Source organism: Gouania willdenowi, chromosome 21 (genome assembly GCF_900634775.1).
Source record: "Gouania willdenowi chromosome 21, fGouWil2.1, whole genome shotgun sequence".
Lineage (NCBI taxonomy): Eukaryota > Metazoa > Chordata > Actinopteri > Blenniiformes > Gobiesocidae > Gouania > Gouania willdenowi.
The window spans coordinates 22,708,764-22,730,601 of NC_041064.1; the positions used below are offsets into that span (position 1 = coordinate 22,708,764).

Genomic DNA, 21,838 nt, shown 5'->3' on the forward strand with positions numbered 1-21,838 from the left:
GTGAGACAGTTTAGGACAGAGTATTTGTGTGTTTGTTTAAACTTTGTGTGTGTGTGTCTGTGTCCATCTGAGCATATTTATCTCCATCACTTTCAGTTTTCCTTTTGATGAACATGACAATATGTAACTCTTCTTTTATTTCTTCTTCTTTAAGTCTATGCAGAGTGGACACGCCCCTCCCTGGACATTAAAACCATGAGCTGATCCTAGTTTCCATCATCAGGTCTAGACCCATCACTTCCACAGACAACAGACAGAATAAAGCTCAGAGTCAACATGGGATGCACTTATTTATTGAAATGTATATTAAATGATTATTTAATTTTCTGTAATTTTATTTTTTAGATGTTTTTAATTGTTTCAATAATTTATAGAGACTTAAGGAACAGATTGTTATAATGCATAATAAAGGTGATTTACTTGAGTCATCACTAATTTCAGATTGTTTTTAAATCTTTGTATAAAAATACTTTAACAGGACAACAATGATGTGCAGAACTGCAGTAATGTTGGCTTCATACAATAATAATAATAACAACCACTGCACACACCACCAGAGAAGCTTCCAGTGAATAATTTACAAATTAAAAAAAAGTTCACTGATGGTGACATTGAGATCTCAATGTCACCATCAGTGAACTTTTTTTTTTTTTTTTTGTAAATTATTCACTGAAAGCTTAGATATTGTGTGACAAAGATATCAAAGTTTGTTGTTTTGAGAAGAGTCATATTTATGATTAAAAGTTATGATTGTATTATATTCTAAAGTTTAGAATTTAGAACTCTGAACTTTTCATCGGCTAACGAGCACTTCTGACACCGCCTTCATTGCGGAATGCGGATGTTTATGTGCCGTAAAGCGTCGCGCGGTACCAACGTCATCACATTTTGCACGCGGGTCGAGTCGAGTTGTGCGTGCGCATGCGCGGCCAATCGTGCCAGTCTGGCACGCTGTTTGGACCACCTCTTCTAGCAGGACCATCGGGCCGTTAAACCCCCCTGCGGTGCAGTTCACACCTACGCAGGCCAGACTATGGCCCCCCATGGTTTCACACATGCACAGAGCTGGTTAGGAACGGCCCTGGTTGCCAGTGTGAGTACACCCTAAGATGTTTTCGAAAAACATGCATGAGTTCTTCCCTCACAGCACTTTATCCATCCTTTAACAGCTGCTGTTCCAGATGATGGATGCTTTCAACAGAAGTGGAAAAACCCTCAGGTCTTTCTATTTACTGACTTCACTGACTTTTTCAAATTACTTTTAGGTTGCTTCCATCCCTAGAGGATTTCCCCCAATGGCAAAGTATGAAAAAAATGATTTCAATCTGTATTATATCTTAAGAATAAAAAAATAAACAAACTGTGGCCATTTCATTTGGTGCCCTTTGCTGAATCCTAACTATTTCCTCTGTATCAGATGCGTTGTACTATTGTTGCTATGCAGAAAAGTTTCAGGATTTCTTCCAGCAGGAAAAACATGCATAAAAAGCTTGCAGATCTAAAATGTGGAGGTGAAAAAGTACCTGGGATGTGCATTAATATTAAATTGAGTGCAATAGAAGCTCAGAGTCTCTGCTTCTTTTTTTTTTAGTAAAGGGACGTAAAACACATTCCACGGCCAGAGGCCAGTTTCCACATGGAAAGTCTGGTTTACCGCCCACTCTTCCCTCTGGTTGTGCAGCAGTTTTTGCACAGTTGTTGCTTTGAAGGAGCTCTAGAAGGACTCTGGGACAAAATGGCTTCCCAGCAGCACATTTTGAGGTTAACAGTCCTGTGTGTTGTAATGGCAATCTTCACTCTGAGCGGTAAGAGAACTCTTTTTCATTTTTTTTGTAGTGTCATTAAAGCATCTTTGGTATATTCCATTCAATCTCAGTGAACATCTTGAACATATTTTCCAACTGCACTAACTTCAAACACAATTTATGGAAAACCACTCAGCACATGTTGTAGAGAGCTTTGTAAAGTCTTGAGCTCAGATTTGAAGAGCCATATTGATCGTCGCTGTCTATTCTCCCTGTCTGCAGCAGCTTGTGCATATCATTTCTAAAGAACGCCACAGATTGAAGTATATGCAGGGGAGTCACTAGGTTTTAAGGACAGGGGACTGCAAACAGCGGCTCTGGAGCCTAATGTGGCTCTTTGACTCTTATACAACTATAGTGCCCATCGGAAGTATGCAATCATGTAGGAGCATAAGGGGTATATTTGCGGGTGCAATTTTCCTGGTTTAATTCCATGTGCATGACTTCATCATCACTTTTATATTTTTTTGTTTGGTGTATTTTTCTGTAGCGTATGTTTTTTGGAGTCATGTGTATTTGTGTATCTTTCTGTTGCCTTTTTGTGCATAAATGTTTGCTGTTTTTTTTGCCATTGCAGTGTGATTCTGGAATCTTTTTGTGTTATTTTGTATCTTTTTTAGTGTAGTTTTGTGCATTTCTGATGTTATTTTGTGTATTTTTGTATAAATATTTAGTTTTGTGTATTTTGAGTCATTTTCATATTTTTGTTGTATGTTTCTGTAATGTATGTTTTTTGGAGTCATGTGTATTTTTTATTCTTTCAGTTGTCTTTTTGGGCATTTGTTGTGTTTTATTTTACTCATTTAGTATTAGTATATTTAAATAAATAAATACCGTGTGTGTGTTTCGTGAAATGTTTGAGACGCTGATAACCAAACTCCATAGTGATTGTAGCGAAAAACAACCAAACTGCACAAAACAAAACGTAAAGCTCCAAACTACACGAGTGTGTAAGTAAATTAAAGTATTATCTACAATTCGGCTGTCTTTTATTTAAAAAACAAAAATCATTTTTTACCTTCGAACCGAGTGGTCAGAGCTTAGCTTCCATCCACGGCACCACAGAGAATCAGCAGTTTTCCAGATGGAAAATTGAACGGGTTGAGGTCAAAACCGACTCTAGTGAAACAGCACGTTATTGAACAACAGTTATATGTTTTAAACAATGGGAAACGTGTCTGCAAAAGACTCACCAGTGGCTGACGGTTTCAAATGATCTATTCAAAGAACTCCCGTGTTTTGGTCTAAACTATCTTCTTCTCTCTCACTCGTGTGTTTACAGTCCGTGTCTGCTTTGCTGTGTTTGCAGCGATTGGCTCTGGCCGCACACGTGACTCTTGCTCGGGTGAGGAGCTGTGCAGTGAAATAGATATAGATGGTGCGCTTGCGCCCCCACACACGCTGAGGTCAAAAGTTTAATAGGTTTCATTTCGGGGCCGTCCAGAAGTAAACATTTTGAAATGACCAAATTACTCCAAAATAGCAGCTACACACACTAGGGGTATTTGGAACCCGTTGACCAAGTTTCAGGTCGAACTCGCACCGCGTCGAGGAGATATTTGCTCCACACACACACACACACAGACCTCCCTTGCTTTTTAGTTAGATGGCTCCCTATAGCTTTAAAAAAAAAACAAAAAACTATTGAAATAAATAGTACGTTTTGAAGAGGCTATTAATGATTAATAACAACAACATATAAAAATTTGTTAACCTAAAAAAAATAACATTGTCCAATGACTCAGCACCTTCCTACTTCACCTCCTGCAACATCTACAGACCATCAACTTTCCTGTGGCTAACCTTAAGTTTTTAATCCCTGGTAAAATAACTAAACCAACAAAAACACTATTCTGGAAGAAAATAGAGATTTTAATTGTGTGGGAACAGATTCATTTAACCTCCAATGTGCAGGTTAAATATGCATGTTTTATGTGTGGCAAGAAAGTAATTAGCATGTGTTGATCACATGATCATGTGTTGTCAAATTCAAGTTACTTTTTGTAGCCTTTCAAATACATGAACTAAAAAAAAAAAATCTTCTTTATATAACATTGTGTTCATGTACACTGAGATGTGTAAAAATGTTAAATAGTTTTTAAGTTGCAGTTCAAATGATCAATAAAAATCAAGTCAAATTAAATCAAACATTATTCTATATATTTTTAACTGAATAGAATTTAAGGCACTGTATTATCTTTATTAAGAAGGTATTTTTTTGGCTCTGGGAGGTAGGGATGTAACGATTCACTCAACTCCCGATACGATTCGATTCACGATACTGGGTTCACGATATGATTTTCTCACAATTTATTTTACAAAATTGGACTGTATATAAATGACTGAAAAATATTCCTTTATTTTTTTTGGGAAAATACTATACTATTTTTCATTGTCAAAAGAATCCCTTGATAAACTGTTCAAAACAATGCAATTTAACTAAAGATAAATCTTGAATGAAATAAATAAAGGAATAATACAAATGAAGAAGAAGCTTATTATTTAAATTCTGGTTCTATAGTAAACAATACAAAACTGCATAATAGTTATTTTTCTTTTTAAAAGTGCAACTGAAAATGTATTTTGTGCCTTAACAATTGGACTAAAAAAACAAAAACAAAAAAACAGTCATTTTACTGTATTTAGGGCAGATATTTGTTTGAACCAGCAGAGGGCGCTGGTAACCCAGTGGTCGGTTGGCATGCAGATATTTTGCAGTGAAGAAGAGATGCTATGCTAGCAGACAGAGCTAATAGAAAAACGTGACTTTTACAGATATTCACGTGATATTACAGATATTCTTTCGGTGCTAAAGGGGTAATGAATCATTTATGAATATGTTTAAGAGTAGAAGGCAGCCAGAAAGAAAGTATTAGCAGATTTCGCTCGCCGCCAACACTTCTGGGCAGCCCTCTGCTGGTTAAAAAAAGTACTGCGATTCAATTTTCACAGCATCGATGTGAATCGTTATACCTATGAATCGATTTTTAACTGCCTTACGATTAATCGTTACATCGCTACTGGGAGGACTTTAATCCAGGTGAGATGAGGCCAAATGACTCCTTTGATAGGAAAGGTTGCAGATCCCTGACCTAGGAGATACATGGGATGGGAACGAATAGCACACGAGCACAAAATATTATCATGTAAATTATATATAAAGTATGTGACACCAACATTATCCAAGCAATAAATTACAGATTTCAGTTCCTGCAGGATCTTCAATTTAAGGTTACTTGATATTAAAATTTGTGGGATAGTTAGTAAAAAAACAATAGCAGGATTTTAGAAAATTCAGATTTTTCTTCCCTCCACAATTTATATTTTAATAAAAGGTCTGCAGTTGTATGATAAAGACAGAAATATTGCGAACACCTGTAAATATTGTGGAGTCTCATTGAATTTGTGAATTTGGAGATGGATTAGTTGGAAATTGACACCGTGATTCTTGTACTGTATTCTCTGTCATTTTTACTTTCTCTTATGGGCAGATATGGATGTATGTGTGCATTTAGTGCTTTTCATAACCTAGATGACTAAACATCACTATTTCCTGGTACGGCAGAGACGCTGCTCATTCTCACTGAGCTGTTAGGCAGGAGGAGGCCACACCCCCTCTCAAAAGCACATGGCTGCTCTGCCTCTGTTCTCATAGCATGTTTTTATGTGTTTGCGTATGCGCAGTCAGGTCCCCAAGATGAAAACCATTTACGTAAAAAGGCAGCTCTCTACGCTGCCTTTGGACGTAGCCGCGCTATGCTAAATGCTATACGTAAATTCACAGCGCATTAGTGAATTGATATCACGTGACCGCTGCTGTTAAATTCTCTAGCTAGTGGGCGGGATTACACTACAGTCAGGATGACAGCGCTAGAGATGATAAAGAAACTTTTTTTTGAGGAAAAACAACAGCTTTTAAAAGATGGGAGACCAACACCTGAGCTACCAGAGCTTCAGCAAAGGTAAGGTTAGAACATTGTTCGTATTTTCCACAGTGAATGGTAAAAAAGGAAGGATTGGCTTTGTGGATGCTCCTCACTGAGGATGTTCTGAGTTGTTGTTGTTGTCATTTTCTTCGTGTTTCTGTGTTTCCAACACAAACAATGGATGCGCTGCCGTGTCATGAGATATACAGTATCTTGTTGGGAGAGTACGGAGGCTATTTAAATAATTGTTTATGTTTCTTTAATGGTTTTTTACAATGTTGATTTTGTTAGATCTCTAAATGCTTGTTCATGTGGATCTTGTTGGATTTTTTCTTTCTTATTATAAATTTTATATTTTGCTAAGTGCATTGAGATGACTTTGTTGTAAATTGTGCTCTACAAGTAAAGTCGAAATGAATTGAATTGAATTAACACTTGCAAGCAGAAATATATGAAATTGTCATTGGTGTTGACAACGCCCTGCCTACCCAACTCACGGCACGTCACTGAAATATATATATATATAATTTTTAAAAAGCTGCAATACCGTAAACTGGGCAAGGGAAGTGAACTCTGCTGCTTTCACCAGCAAAGACTGCAATTAATGTTTTATTTGACTAGAGAATGGAGAGCAGTCAGTAGCATCAATAAGCTATCCATCAGTGTTAGCTTTGATCAGCACTGTCGCTAACATCAGGCTAACCTGAGCCCCATTCCAATAAGTGGGTTTTTGGGTCACTACGGTGCCATAAATAATCAAAAAGAAAGATGGTAGCACGACACAATGCCGAGTCACCATCTCACCAGTAAACTGAGGTAGTTAAGGGATCCTTAAGAGATCCTTAAGTGATCCTTGGGGAAGAGAGTGCAACCGCTGTCTACCCAACAAAATCACAACTCAAACACATTTTAGGTCAACCCTTTCATAAAAAAAAATAAATAAACAAACTGCTTTAATAACTGTAACGTTCGTCTGGAAAGGTTCGGTTTCCATCGACGACCACACCGGTTCTCAAATCCTTCTTTTGCTTTAATTTAGCTGTTTTGAATAGTATGCATTGCACGCTAGAATAAAAGAGGAAACCTCTGGTGACACTGGTCACAAATACTGTAATATGTGCATATTATAACTGCACATATGCAAAGGGAACATTCAGTGCTTTCAGCACCGCCTCTGGCAGTCAGCAGGGAAATTGAACTGACAGATATATGATCATATTTAAGTGAAAAATAACAGGTTATATGATTGAATTTGGTAAACTTTAAAAACATTAAATAATATATATAAAAAAATAAATTCACAATGATTTAGGGGGGCTTAATTATATTTTAGGAAGTGCTTCAGCCCCCAAACAGTGGGTGTACATTCATCCTACTGTTTGTGTGCATGTTGTGTTACATACATTTTCCAATCATTTGTGTGGATATGACCTGTGCTATACATGTAAAAAGTAACATGGAGTAATTGGGGGTTTGGAGGGTGAGTGATGATACTGTGTCTGTGTTGGAGCTCAGACAGCTGCAGTGATGTAAAATGAAAACTTGTTGACAGTTGTTTGCGGTTATTTTCAGTCAGATCTGGAGGATACAAAAATGTAGTTGTTACCACAATACACACAATCAAAAACTAGTTTATGATGAAAGAGTTTCTTTGATTATAGGTCAGAGACTATAGTGTAAATTTGGCTTAGGACTATAATAACGCGTTTAACCACCAAACAGACTCACCTACAATGAATCAGAATTCACTCATGGAGACTAATGAGACAACAGATGCACAAGAATTAAATGCAAGCTGAGAAGAGCGGTCAAGGTTTGTTCACACCTGTCAGGTTTAATTCAATCACACCAAACTCTCCACTTGTGGAGGAGGTGTGAACGCTGCCATCTGGACTGATGTTTGCTACAAACTAAACAGATCTTTACTGTGTGTGACTAAAAACTTGCACTAATGTACATTTTGATCATTGCATCTCCTCTTATAATAATAACTTATAATTGTAGGAGGACAAGGGTAGTTAATAATGGGTTATATGAATGAGAATATTAATTATGATTATTAATAGTAGCTCAATGAATTACTGGGTGCCACCTCTTTAAAAAGAGGAAATATGTCTAAGTTTCTCTTTAGACTAAACAAAGTATTAAACCAGGGAAGTGGATTCTAACAGCAAATCTACACCATCATCACAGCTTTAATGATGAATCAAAGAGGAATCAAAGATTACAGTTTAACCCTTTATTTGCATAATCCAGTAAGAAACGAGAACAATGCGGTGATTAAACCATGATGAAATGCATTTCTAAGCTAATAAAGGTAAGGATTACATGAAGTAAAGTGAATCACTATTCTAAACTAATCTAGACTAACTATTGTAAAATCACAGAATAAAATCATAAAACAGAGAGGGAAGACAGACGGGGGGAGACGGACAAACATATGTGGTGGATTGTGAGTGGAGTGTAAGTATGGGGTTGTGTTGTAGTTTAAGTGAGTCAGTTCTGCTGGTCCATTGTTCACTGGTCCATACCTTGAGATGCGGTCTGGTTGGACCTGGAGACGTTCTGGGTTTGCAGGAACAGCGTCCGTGTGGCAGTATAGCTGCACTGGCGTGCCGCCGTTGAGTTCTGTTTTGTTAAACAGCAGTGATTCTATTGGCCGATCCACAACCTCTTCTGGGTTGATCGCAGCCGGTTTCAGACTAAGAGGGACCACGGTTTGGTCCACGATTCAGCTGTTGGAAGGTCGGCTTTCAGGCACGTTCTTTTGCGTCTTAGGCTTTCACTGCAAGCAAGGTTCTTAAAAAGTCTAACTGATGCAACTACAAATAAAAGAAAAATGAATTGAAAGACTGGAAACATGAGGGAACACGTGTGAGCTTGAACGCCCGCGTCCAAAACTAAAGTTTCGGGCAGCGCGTCTTTTTTTAAAAGAATTTTGAGACGCCTTTTGGAGGAGGTGTCTTGGTTGATCATTCTGAGATCATATCGATGATTGGTCAATGTCTCTGCTTTCAGCTTGTGGGTGTGTCTCAAGTGTGGGTGTGTAGTGGAATGACATAGACAACAGAGGGAGTTCCTAAACATAAAAGAATGCCTAGTAATTAATTCCACATATTTCAAAACATCTTTTCAACATCATATCTTAATATATCATCTATAATGAAACAGTTAGATACCAGACACGGCTGAAAAATAGCACTTAATAAACCTGAATGTCAAAATTCGGGTTACGGAATTTTTTTTATCATATGGTTAACATTCAGTACCTTGAACTAAGCTTTGTGATGTTTTCTAGTATTTCAAGCACCTTTTAAATGATAAACATTTTAAAACAGCATTCTGTTGGTTATTGAATTACATGAAAAGAGTGGCATAGGACAGACAATATTTGCAATTTCAATTTCTGCAGGAACCCGTAACAATAATCCTTTCTTTTGTGACTTCCCAGTCAAGCACATGTTCTTTGTTCTCATTTGAGTAGGAGAGCTAGTGTTATTCCAACGTCCTGTGTGACCAGTGGTTTGGGTTCTGGAGGTGACAACATCTGCAGGGGGTCGGAGCCCAGAGTTTGAAAACTTAGCATGTAAACATTGACTGACTGTTTCCTTTTGATCGTAATGTAGCAGAGAGGTGATAACAGGAGAAAAACTGTTCTTGGGTTCTCCTGCTCCTTTGTTCGGACAGGAAGAGGGAGAAGATCCCCCTGTGGGGCACATTTGCATTTCACAGTAGGAGACAGACTCTCTGACTCCACTGACTGGTGAAACTAGTGTCCTAAGTCAAAGATCAACTTGGAGGGTTTGGTTCCCTACATAATGGTGAGACATAATACAGGTCATGACAGCTGTTAAGCATACATTATGTTTATGAAGTGATGGTTCTTAAGGTTTAAGTGAAAAACAAACTCAAGTGGAATAAGTCTCGAATTAAATGCATACGACACACTGGTGGAAAAGGAATAAAAGTATCTCAGCATTTAAATAAATATAAATATCATTCAGCTTTTCATCTAATATCTAATCACCTGATGGTGGAACGATATATTGTTTGACAAGATATCATATCGCAATATTAAAATAACAAAAGACATATCGACAGGGGTAGGAGTGGTTTCGAGAGGGGGCGGGGGGGTCAAAAAAAAAGAAAAAAGGTTTGTCTTTATTTTTTGTATTCTTATTGAATTTAAAAGAATGGAACTATGTCCAGAGTTGAAGTCAAATAAAAGCATGGTTATTTTTCAAACTACCATTATTTTGCTTGTTAAGAATATTGTATTGTATTGTCATCGCGAGCCCAATATCGTCCATCATATTGAATCGTAAAGTCACTGGTATCGTCCCACCCCTACTTATCACCTATGGTTCCTATAATACAAAGATCACAAAAAGTATTTTTCACAGTGTAGAGACCAACTCTTCACAAAAATGTCTATTTGTTGGAGATGGGCCAAGTGTTTGCAGAAAGAGGCGGGTCTAACCCGCCCTGTTGGAATCCACCAATCAGCTTCAGTAATGGACTGAAATCTCTCCAATGAAGCTCAGCTCTCATCTTTACGTCTCAGGTTCCTCCACCTGATAGAAAACACTTTAAATGCACTTGAAATAGATCTGAGTTTGAATTACAGTTACACGCATTCGTAGTTGTAGTAGGGAATAAGAGCGATGATTATAATATAAATTATTGATTGACAAGGAATGCCATCTAAATGTCCTAGATCATTTTACAGGTTCTTTTCCTTACAGGTTGGTTTGGGTAGATTTCGAAGCCTAAACCGTTAAAATATGAATAAACTAAGGCAGGGCGAATACATGCATTTATTATAAAAGTTTAATAGATAATAAGCAAAGTCAAAACGATAATCACAATATAAACACATTACACGTATCCTGTACAGTAGATATGTTGTTTGACTAAAGTGTATGAAGTGTGTACAGTGTGTAAGATGGAGAAACGTGGTGCATGCTAATGTGTTGCAAAATGTTGATAAATTCAAAACAAAAATGAAACAAAGAAAAGTGGGATTAACTGTAATTTAGGAAGTTTGTCAGAGAGTTTGAGTCTGAACATCCACCTTTAAGTCAATAGTGTATATGTGTAGTGTATTTACCCTCCTTTGTGCATGATTGCATCATAATAAGTGTTCAAAAGGACAATTTTATGGCTTTAAGGGAACTATAGTGAGAATGAAGGGATTTTTCATCTTGTTCAGTATTGGAGTTAAGTCAGAGTTCATGCATTATCATTGAATTACACTAAAATGCAGTTAAAAAAGATCTGAGCTCAAACACGATCGAAAACTAATTTTAGAGAAAAAAAAATGTCTATGGGGTCGCCAGAAATTCTTGATATCAAAATGGGGTCATGATCCAAAAAAGGTTGGGAACCACTGCAGTAAATACTGTTTATTTCCACTTATTTACAAAATAAGACTCTTTAAAATTGTGTGTTATCACTCCAATAGTTTTCTAAGAAAAATGTTGTAGTTGGACAAAGGGGTACATGGGTTCAGGAATAAGAAAAAGGAGGTACTCGAGCCCAAAAAAAAAAAAAAAAAAAAAAAGAATCACTGTTCTGGATCATTTCTATCATGCTACTTCTTTACCATTTTAAAATAAAATGCATTTAGGATCCAAGGCAAAAGTAGTAATGTTTATTTGTATAGCACCTTTCACAGGCTAAGTGCTTTACGTGTCCACTCATTCACACACCAATGAGACAATAGAGTTCAAAGCACTCATTCCAAGCCTCAAGTATAACTAAAATGTTGATCTATTTATATTCAAGTACCATGCAACACACACAGGCCCCAGAACAAGTCTTTGAACCAAACATATCTACAAGCACAAAAAAGGAACCCGGTGTCCGTGGATATAAAAGGGACATTTTTCTTTGGCCATATTCAATGCACCACCTTAATGTTTGTATCTTTGAAGAACAAAATGTTTGTCCCCAGGCGGTTAAAGTGTGGTCGTTTCCCACCCTCATATATCCCGTGAACGCATCATCCCCGTTTATCGGACGCTTTCTTAACCACACCCTCTGATTAGAAGGATTATAAGCAGGTGTGCACGCCATAGCGTCTGCGTGTTCGGGGCTCCTAGGTTGTACTGTCGGGTGCTAAATGCTATCGATGGAGTTTGCATTGAGGGGGAAATGCTGCTCTTGTGAGGCGCCCTGAGCCCCTGTGGGAACCGGGTTTCCAAGTGTGGAAGTTGGCCGCTGGTGTTTAAATAAGCTCTCAAATCATGTTTAAATAAGCTCTCAAATCATGTTCAAATAAGCTCTCAAGTCATGTTTAATTAAAATTTCAAATCATGTTTAATTAAAATTTCAAATCATGTTTACTAAACTTGGCACCATGCACTTTAACTGAATGAAGTGAGGTTTAGCTGATTAGTTTGATTTTGTTTATTTTTGTCTAACGTTTGGGTTGTTTTTGGTTGAGTTACTAACCTTAAGTTTGTCAATATTTTCATTTTCTAAACTTAACCTTGTTTGGTAAAGTTTTGTTGGTGTTGAAAGTTCATTATATTTTTGTATGTCAAGCTTTTAAACCACATCATGAAATAAAAGAAGTGTTTTTATTACGACTGTTGAAGATGGATTAATAAACCAACTAAAGCTGCATAAACAGGAAAATAAACTTTCTTGAGGAAATGTGGGAAGCATTAACCATCATTTGCATTCTGTCTGCAAGAGACTGGTAAAAATTAAACTATGTAACAAATGTGTGACTGGGAGTATTTTATTGGCTTTTCTCACGGTAAATATAACTGTTTTAATATTTATTTATCTTTCATTTTTTGCTGACTCACTTGAAAAAATGAATCCCTTTTAAGTGCACGTCATCTTTTCTGCTACAGACGTCTCCAGTGAAAGCAGTTTGCACAAGGTCTTAAAGAAGAGCGGCGAAGGTAACAACCATGTAGACTTTACTAACGCTAATGTCAGGTTTCATCTGCGATAGTCGGCTCACAGGGAATATTAATGCTTCTTCTCAGTGGGGGGAACTGATGGTGCCACAGTTGCAGTGCCTGCCTTCAGGGCCAAAGAGTTCCTGTCCAAGCTGACAAGAACCAAGAGGAACATCTGGGATCGCAGCAGGCCAGATGTTCAGCAGTGGATCATGCAGTTTATGTCCATGGGCTTCGATGAGCAGGTGAGATAATGTTTAGATTGAGCATCTATGGATTTCAACGTGAGGAATGAAATCACAGTTGAACAGAAAACTGGGATGATTCTTTTCTGTATATAAAACACAACATTGTAAAAAATCATATTCAAAACTGATTTCAAAAATGCATTCTTATTTCATGTTACCAACTAAATGGGTAATAGTCAATGTAACCTTACTTCTAGGTTAAACATCTTAAGTTGAGCCACTCAAGCAAGATAATGTAGAAAATGAGAAAGGAAGCAAAACAATGCTCCACTATCCTGTGTCAATAAGGCCCTATGTAATTGTAGCGTCTGCATATTGACGCAAACGGACTCAAACGCTGCTCAGCCCTACAAAAGATGTTCCCACTTCATCTACTCAATAGCAATAATACGTTGCTAAAGATCAAATGACTGCTTTTAATGAATCGTGCAGCGACCTTGCTAGTAGGTGGCAGTACGTTGCGTCAAAAGGTTACACTTCTGTGGTTCAGTATTAATAAGCCAATCCAATGTTTGGTAGTGAATATTTATGAAATAAAAAAAATCTACTTAAGTAAATAATGATGTTTAAAAACCAGATAATGGCACCGTCCCACCTGACGTCAGCGAGGACGCTACATTTAATCCAATTTACAGTCCTTAGTCATACATTTGGTGAATTTAGTCAAAGTAATTGGAGGAGATAATTTATTAGGAGTGACAGTGTGCACGTGAGTTATTAAGGCTGTAAGTTAACCATATGAAAGGCAAGCGACCAATCAGGTTCAGGATGGATTATAATTGTGTAACTGATAATTAATTAAAATGATTGTGTAATTCTTAATCATTGTAATTTTATAAATCTGTTGCTGTCGTAATCGTAATTAAATACATTCATTGAGTTCAGATAATTGACTTTGTAATTGTAATTGCCATGAGAATTCTCTAAAAATTGTCAATTATAATTTAACGCTAAACAGTGGAACCATGTTACAGTTCTAAGTACAGTTCTACACAAATGTAGTTAAGAATGATTAAAATGTGTTTCATGTCAAGCTTTTCCACATTTTACCATTTAAAAAAGATAAATAAAAAAAGGGTGTACTGACACAAAACAGGCTTAGACGCCCACACCAAAAATATTAAAACCTAAGTTTTCAATAGATAGGAAATAAATTAGATGAAAGATATTTGTTTTTATTGTATTTTACAGCTGATTTAGGACCCGTTATCATAATAGATGCTAACAGAAAGCTAACACAAGAGGAAGTTTAACTTTATTAGGTTATTTATTTCAGGCTCAGTAATTGTGATTAATTGTCATTGAACTTTAGTAATTGAGAACATAATTGTAATTGACTTTCTGAGGATTGAAAGTTATTGTAACATAATCGTAATTGGAAAAAATGCTGGTTATTGTAATTGAACATGGGTAATTGAAAATGTAATTGTCACTGAAAACTGTTATTTACCCCAACCCTGATCAGGGTGTAAAATATCTACCACTTTGACTTCAGCCAAGGACGTAATAGTTTCACTATCCTGGAGTCCATCTTAATCTCCTTGTATTATTCAATGTTTGATACAAGAGATTAGTCTGGAAGCGCTCACAGGACGTTTGAGTTCTGGGGGCCGGACAAATGAGCTGAGTAACCAATCAAACAATAGATGGACAAGCGTAGATCTTTTTCCCTAAACGGAGCTGGCAGAGTAAAATAGTGTGTAGTACGGTACAGACTTGTGGTTTTAAAGCCTCTTCTTGTTGTGGTTTCAACGATATATGTAGGTCTTTTAAAACAGAGCAGAGCGCAGTTATGAACGTCTTCTCCGTGACGGGCGCCATGTTTGTTTCGACACTGCTTGGCACAGGAGACATGAAGTTATTTCTGTACGGCTCTGATTGGCTCGGTTTCTTTCCAACCGAGGAAGTGAGCAGAAACAACGGCATTACCAGTTATCACACCCACTTTCTTACACAAAGTAAGGAAGTGGGTGTGGCCTATTGCCAGGCTATAGTTTCATCGAAGTCAAAACTACTTAAATGACTATAAACACATTTTAACTAAAGATAGAACCCAATTCATAGAAGATTTACTTACATTTTTGGATGGGGTCGGGACCAATATACTGATTCTGGATCAGTTTTTTAAGGCGAAAAATCCATATCGCTCATCATTGGCAAAATTTCCAAAATTCACATCTCTGTTTATGAAAGTTAACTCAGTTATGTTGGATTGGTTGCTCAATTACTTTACCAAGTTTCATCCGGATTGGATCTGGTTTGTGCATTTCATCACATTTTTTCCCCAAAATGTGCGTTGCCCACACATGGAGCTTTGTGCTTGTTTATGAAGTAAAAAGAGAAACAGGGGAAACAATGCACTGACATATAAATACAAACCATAACCATACATGAGACAAATGTATGATCTATTGTTGAGAAGGAACCCCGTCCTGAAAACGTCACCTGTGTGAATAAATGCTGTGGTGAAAAATATGAATTTCCTCTCCGACAGTATAAATAAAACCACTTCCAGAAGCAGTTTTTTTTCAGGTCAGTGACTGCCAAGCAGGATTCACCAGGGACCGTCGGGTACGGTTAATGGGAACAGGAATGGGAGGCACTAGGCACAAATGAGACCACACAGCTGCTTCAGCCAACAAGAGCGCTTTTTCCTCCAACAGCTTCGTACATGACACCTAATGCACAAGCTATTTGCTACTGGCTCCTTAAAAGGCCAAAGCTGTCAAACAATTGGCCTTTTCAATGTTTGCCTTCTATACATGTCTGCTTGGCTCAGCTGTGCCTGCTGACAGCCTCGTTGAACGTCTCATCAGTGGTCTATTAGCTCCAGATTTATTTTGAGATTATTAACAAGTCCCTTCTGTGGTGTTTTTCTCTCCCAGCGGCTGGAGACTGACCTGTCATACTGGATGGACCAAGCACGCTCCACTGACCACGGGCGTCAGCATCACTATGATGAAAACTCGCCCGTTGGCCCACGTGACCGTACATCTTACAGGCACGGCGCTAATGTCAACTACGACTACTATTAACTTCTGTCACTCATTGTTGATCGGTTGGGTTTCTCTCACATTAGTGGGAAATGGCTTTCAGAAACAATCTATTCCTGGGGAGGTGATTTAAAGCAGAAACATTTACTGATTGAGAGCGACTCCTGTACATTATGTTATCGACCAATTAAGACAACAAAGGAAAAAAACATCTGAAACATTGGATATTTGTCGCAGCCCTACACACATAATCCCATGTAGTGACTATGTTTTATCTAGCATTAGTTTCAGTCTTCTAACAAGAATGTCATTTAGTATTAGACTTCATTTAATCAGCTACATTTAACCACTCTTCTCTGAAGGTATTCTATAGGATGTTGGGAGTGTTATTGTGGGAATTTGTACTCATTTATTAAGTAGAGCATTTATTGTGCCACTAGAAACTTAATTTCAATAGTTGGTATTAAATTTGAAAATAACAACTTGAAATTGAATTTACTGTTTTAAAACTGAATTACCGTAGTAACTTGAAATGGTCTTTTTTCCATTTTAGTACATTCAAAAATTCAAGATTTTTCTGCTTCTCAAATTCAGATTTGATGCACGCAATTTTCTCCAATTTTCTCACTTTCACCAAATGGAGACACACTTCTGGTCCGCAAGGTTTGCATTAATAAATAGGGATGTCGCGATACAACTTTTTCATTTCCGATATGATACCAATATCTCAGCTTTGCTTATCGGCCAATATCGATATTGATCTGATATCAGCATGTATCATAATTTTTTTTTCTTTAATAAAAATATTTTGTAGTGTGGAATGTTAGAAAAGGCTTGATCAGGTGATGTTACTCAAACAGAAAACAATAGTCAGCAACAGTAGGTGTTAGAAAAACTGACCCATTCATTTTTAACCAATTGGTTACATACATTCTAACCTTCAACACAATAATTTCTACAGTATTCTACAATAAAATAAATTAAAAAAAATGAATTGGGGAAAAAATAAATAAATAAATAAAATATCGGTGAATCCGGAAATTTTAATCCGGTATTCATTTTCAGGCTAATATTGGAGCAATATCGTTATTTATAACTATTATACTTAAGTTATTTATAACTTTAGTATAATAGTAGCTATTGGGTGCTGTTGCTATTATGGCTCGCCTTGGCACACTCCCAGTCCCAGTCAGTGATGATAGTTTTTGTAAACGTAATGTACTTAGATTTTTTTTCAACAGGAAAAAAAAAATGTTATTAATTCAGTTTCAAAACAGGAATTTAAATTACTTTCAAATTCAATACCAACTATTCAAATTCAGTTTCTAGTGGCACAATTCTCAGCTCATATTCATTCATAAGGTCAGGCACTGATTATGAAGAGAAGGCCTGGCCTCTAATCTCTGTTTAAGTTCATCTTAAATGTTCTCTGTGGGGTTTGTTAATAAAGCTTTGTCCAGACACTTTGTCCATGTTCTGGTATTTTTTTCTTCAAATGTAAATGGTAAAAGACCCTCTTTAATATATCTTCTCATTAATGTAATACAAACAATATTTAAAATGTTTTATTAAATAGCATTTCAACCTGTAGGTGCGCATGAATTATCACAAATAAGATGTCGTAACAGTCTTTCAATGAGTCAGTGCAGTCCTGCTGTGCGACGCACAGAAAGCCAACAGTTTGGTAGAATTCCACTGACAGAAGACAAAAGCATCCAGTGAAAAGAGAAATTTCTTCCCGAACAACCACCAAACGGGGAAACACAAAGCATGGATGCTCACTGTGAGCGGATTGCTGTATTCGCACAGATTTAAATAACAAAAGCACGACTTCGTAAAAAGCTGGATTTTTTTTTCCTGTTTCTTGCCTTTCTAATTCAGGCTTGTCCATCAGTCCAAAAAAGCTCCAGGAGAAAAGCTCCCGACTGCAGCTGCAGTTTCCAAACAAGGCAGCATTTTTGAAGAACTTGAAAACATTGCCATTGCTTTTCAAAAGCTGGACAAATTCCAAGAAGTTTGGCATATTTCCATTTGATCGGGTGATCTCAGAGGTGTCTGGGTCGTCCCTTCTTCATGCGTGCTGCTTTAGGTTTGGGGATGTACTGGTTGTTGGCCTGGTGCTCCAGTTCTCGGCTGAAGTACTGAATGGTTTTATTCAAGCCTTCCTCCAGGGGCACCTGCCAATACAAGAAAAACACATGCAGCATTATGTTGCATCCTCACCCATGGACAAATGTCAACATTTGATCTTTCCTGAATGAATGCTCTGATTGGTCAGTGTTCTAAATGCTGACATGCATTTTAATTTGGTCCTTGAAGCAGACAATCATATTTTGATAAAAAATGTCCAACTCTGCTCTGGACAAAAGCGAGGGAACAATAGAGGCCGTTGACACAAATAAACAACGTAACACAAAGTATGGAGTAGTAATATAATGATGACTGATGTGATAAATAGGCTCAGAGGAAAAGGAGAAAATACAGAATATTAATGATGGTTGGTGTGGCATTTTTTGTCACAATGCTATAATGGGACAGTTTGGGTTTGGGAGTTTGGATTCATTAGTTTAGGATTTCAAACTAATAAAACACTTTTTGATTCATTTTACCTTTACCTTGTTCCCCTTGCTGCTTTTTATTGCTGAAAACGATCTGCGTTATAGGGCATCAGCAGCTCTAGCTGTGTTTCCATTACTGTTTTACGCCAAATAAAAGCGATAATTCTAAAGTTTCGATAAAGTATAATTAATTGTGCTTTCAACATGTTTCCATTGAAGGTTGTTTTGTGCAGGAGCCTCGTACAGCAACTTCCGTGAAATCTAATCCTGTGAGACTTTGCCATAGGAAGATGGACGCTCAACACATCTTTATAACTCTCTGCGTTCCTTTGTTGATTCACGTCTAATGTGGCAGTAATAATTTTCAAGTATAATACTAAGAAATATGTCAATTAGAAGTATGACAATATCTCGATACAACGATATATCGCGATGTTTCGTCTAGCGATACGTTATCGATTCACTGGCGGGGTTGCTTGGCGCTTCGACACGATGCTGTTTGCTGGGGGGAGGTGCTATCTGTTCCGGTGGTTGCTATTGCTGGCGGCGTAAAAAAAAAAGGTGACCTGGGGCACTCTGGGCATGCTGTTCCCGGTGCTGCTTCTATTGCTGGTCCTTCTGGCCTGGGGTCTGGTCTCTGCTGGCTCTGGGCCCGCTGGCTGCCCGTTCGGCACTGCTATGGCTGGGCGTGGGCCTTGACCCCTCTGCTGGGGTCTCGGGCGGGGGGGCTCTCTGGGCCCTCACCTCGGGGGATTGGTTGTGGGGGTGGATGTTGGTGGGTGGCCTTGGGGTCGGGGTCGGTGCGCTGGGTCCTCAGCACTGACGTGCCCATGTTTACAGAGAAGTTGATAATACCGGTACTAGCACTGAAATGATTATTTTTTGCATTCATTTTTTTTTTTATAATTTAAAGTTAATTTGCACAAACATCATTACTAATATTTGGGTGAATCATTATTTTGTATCAGCCTTCCCTTAAAAACTTAAACACAACACAAGGACATGTGACTAGTTGTGGTCAGTGAGTGTTAAGCAGAGCCACCGTGCAGTACACACTGTGTTTTACTTTGCTGACATTCATGTGAAACTGATTGACAATGTTTTGTAATTCCTGTGAAATGGATTCAGTGCAGTCACTAAATTCTGAATTTCTTAAGTGACAGATATTGTGAAGTATCGAGGATTAAATTTCCCACGATATATCGATTATCGCTGCATTGTCGTATCGCAATATCATCGTTATTGCGGGCAAAAATATCATGATATATCGTAACGTGAGGTACCTGGCGATACCCAGCCCTAGTGTAAATCTCTTCTGTCTACACATACCACGTCATGTTTTCTCAGAGAGATGAGGTCATGTGACCAGGTGCGTCACGTTCTGTGTAATGTAATTGCGGAAAAAGAGTTTCCATTGAGCTCTTGCGATACATTTCAATATCGAATCGTCTGTACAACCTCATGAATTTTTTTAGCGATAGGTGTTTCCATTACTAGATTTTATTATGCTATTTAGATTTTGTGCATTACCAAGGGTAATGGAAATGCAGCTTCTGTAACTGACAGGGTTTTTTTCTGTCACTTTGGAGCGACTCATCGTGAATGCAGACCAAGGCCAATCATGATGTTAAAATCATCAGCTGTTCTCCTCCCTTTCGACGAGAGTCCGGGACTATCACTGTGTGAAAGCAGCACCTAAAATCTACAGAAAAGCAGTGATGCTAGTTCAAAACCTCTGATTTGCTACAAAAACTATATTATAGTCAAATGACAAGATACCTTACATTGTAAGTAAGAATAAAATCCCACTTTAATAATCATTATGCGTCATACCAAACTACTCTGAAGAAGAACAACAACAAAAACACAGGAGGATGACATCATGTAATTGAACTAAGAGTGTTGGTATTGATTTTGGTCATTAGGGCACTTTGGTTGTTGACGATCAGAAAAACTGCAGCTTTCATTAGCAGCTTGTTTCGCTACAAACAGCTGCGTTTCATAATCCTTCAGCAACTAAATGCCTGTAGACCAGGCTAATAAACAGCTGCTTATTTCATTTTGTAGCAGATCTGATGAAAATTAACATATAAAGACATGTAATGATAAATCTGAATAAAGCACTGTTAGGAATGTAGTAAATGATGTACCACTGGCTCCCAGCCCAGCATCATCTTGGCCTTTTGGATGTCGGGTCTTCTCCTCTGTGGGTCATCCTGCGCCTCTGGTAGAAACTGGATCTGACTTCGGCTCACTGCGAACAGATACACACGATCAAAGTGTGTTTGAATGTGCAGATAAGAAGACATTGTTAATTATGTTGGACTATAGAACAAGAGCATTTCAACAAAGATTAACGCTGTAGCATGTAGCTGTTAAAAAAATTGATGCTCGAGGTTGTTGCTTTTAATTAAAACTTGCAGGAGGAACAATGGGGTGAGAGGCCATCACTGACTCTTTGACTACAGCTTCAGCAAATAAAATGAGTCTAAACAGCTTTCCCTGTAAAGGCTTTATGTCAGTGCGGCAGGAGGAAGTGCTCACCACACTAAGTCAACAATAGAGAGAGCTATGGAATGATTATTCCTCTCATTAAATCTAAGAATTCAGATAGAAGGGTTGCATATTGTAGATGCTCTAGTGTATAAGTTTAAAGGGGCAGTATTGTGAGAAGTTCCCTTTACAATGAGTTTGCTACAGTGATCAACATCCCTTTAGTTTCATTCAGAGGGCCAAAGTTTAAAAAGTTCTGTTTCCTCCCTCCCTTGATATTTCACACGGCTGAGTTGGATTTTCCCTCCAACATTATGTCATAAGGGGGAAACTCCTCCTCCTGACAATCCTGGCTCCTCCTATCCTATAAGAATGCAAGCTCCTCCCTCTCAAACGACCTCACAGGTAAAACTAACACTGTGGTTTAATATAGAATATGCGTTAAACGTTATTGTCATATATGTAAAGCTACATACACGATATGTGTTCTCTGCATTTAACCCCTCCCTGAGGAACAGTGGGCACCCAGGGAGCAGTTAGGGTAAATCTAAGCAACTGATCAACAGCCCATAGTGATGGACCAGAGAGATTAGAACCAGTGAGCCTAGAACCAGTGAGCCTATGATTACACGCTTGCTCCCATAACCACTAGTCCCTTTATCCACAGATAATATATTTACGTTCAGTATATAGATTATCCAGTATTTAGATAATCCGAAGCGCAGCATGAGTGCTCACAATCAGTTTCATTTTTAGTAGCCGTTATATCACCTCGTATCACCCTTGACACGTGGTTGTGACCCAATGCGACATAGAGGTTGGACAAAACAAATGATTATCACCTTACATGGACTATTCCTGTGGTTAGAAGATGTGAGGATCACAAGAAAGTGACTTA

General features: G+C 37.9%; 2 protein-coding genes across 4 annotated transcripts in view; one reads left to right on the forward strand and one right to left on the reverse strand.

The window, feature by feature from the left end:
- Window positions 1-1,636: 1,636 nt before the first annotated feature.
- Window positions 1,637-17,355, forward strand: ecrg4a (ECRG4 augurin precursor a). Its single transcript, XM_028436214.1, has 4 exons — window positions 1,637-1,805; window positions 12,598-12,648; window positions 12,736-12,893; window positions 15,782-17,355. The coding sequence occupies exons 1-4, from the start codon at window positions 1,637-1,639 to the stop codon at window positions 15,929-15,931; spliced, it is 528 nt and encodes a 175-aa protein (XP_028292015.1). The 3' UTR covers window positions 15,932-17,355.
- An 84-nt stretch (window positions 17,356-17,439) lies between these two features.
- uxs1 (UDP-glucuronate decarboxylase 1) overlaps window positions 17,440-21,838 on the reverse strand; it is a 66,481-nt gene continuing 62,082 nt past the window's right edge. For all 3 annotated transcript variants that reach the window (XM_028435560.1, XM_028435562.1, XM_028435563.1), the window contains 2 exons: window positions 20,598-20,701; window positions 17,440-18,066 (listed from right to left, as the gene is read on the reverse strand). In XM_028435560.1, the coding sequence (XP_028291361.1) occupies window positions 17,935-18,066; window positions 20,598-20,701 (236 nt within the window). In that variant the 3' untranslated portion in view covers window positions 17,440-17,934. The remainder of the gene's footprint in view (window positions 18,067-20,597; window positions 20,702-21,838) is intronic.

What these genes read in the sequence shown, in the direction of transcription:
- ecrg4a (XM_028436214.1), top strand. Translation starts at nt 1,637, where the DNA reads ATGGAAAGTCTGGTTTACCGCCCACTCTTCCCTCTGGTTGTGCAGCAG. An exon ending in CTTAAAGAAGAGCGGCGAAG is followed by an intron (nt 12,649 to 12,735) that starts GTAACAACCATG and finishes GCTTCTTCTCAG; the next exon opens with TGGGGGGAACTGATGGTGCC. An exon ending in CCATGGGCTTCGATGAGCAG is followed by an intron (nt 12,894 to 15,781) that starts GTGAGATAATGT and finishes TTTCTCTCCCAG; the next exon opens with CGGCTGGAGACTGACCTGTC.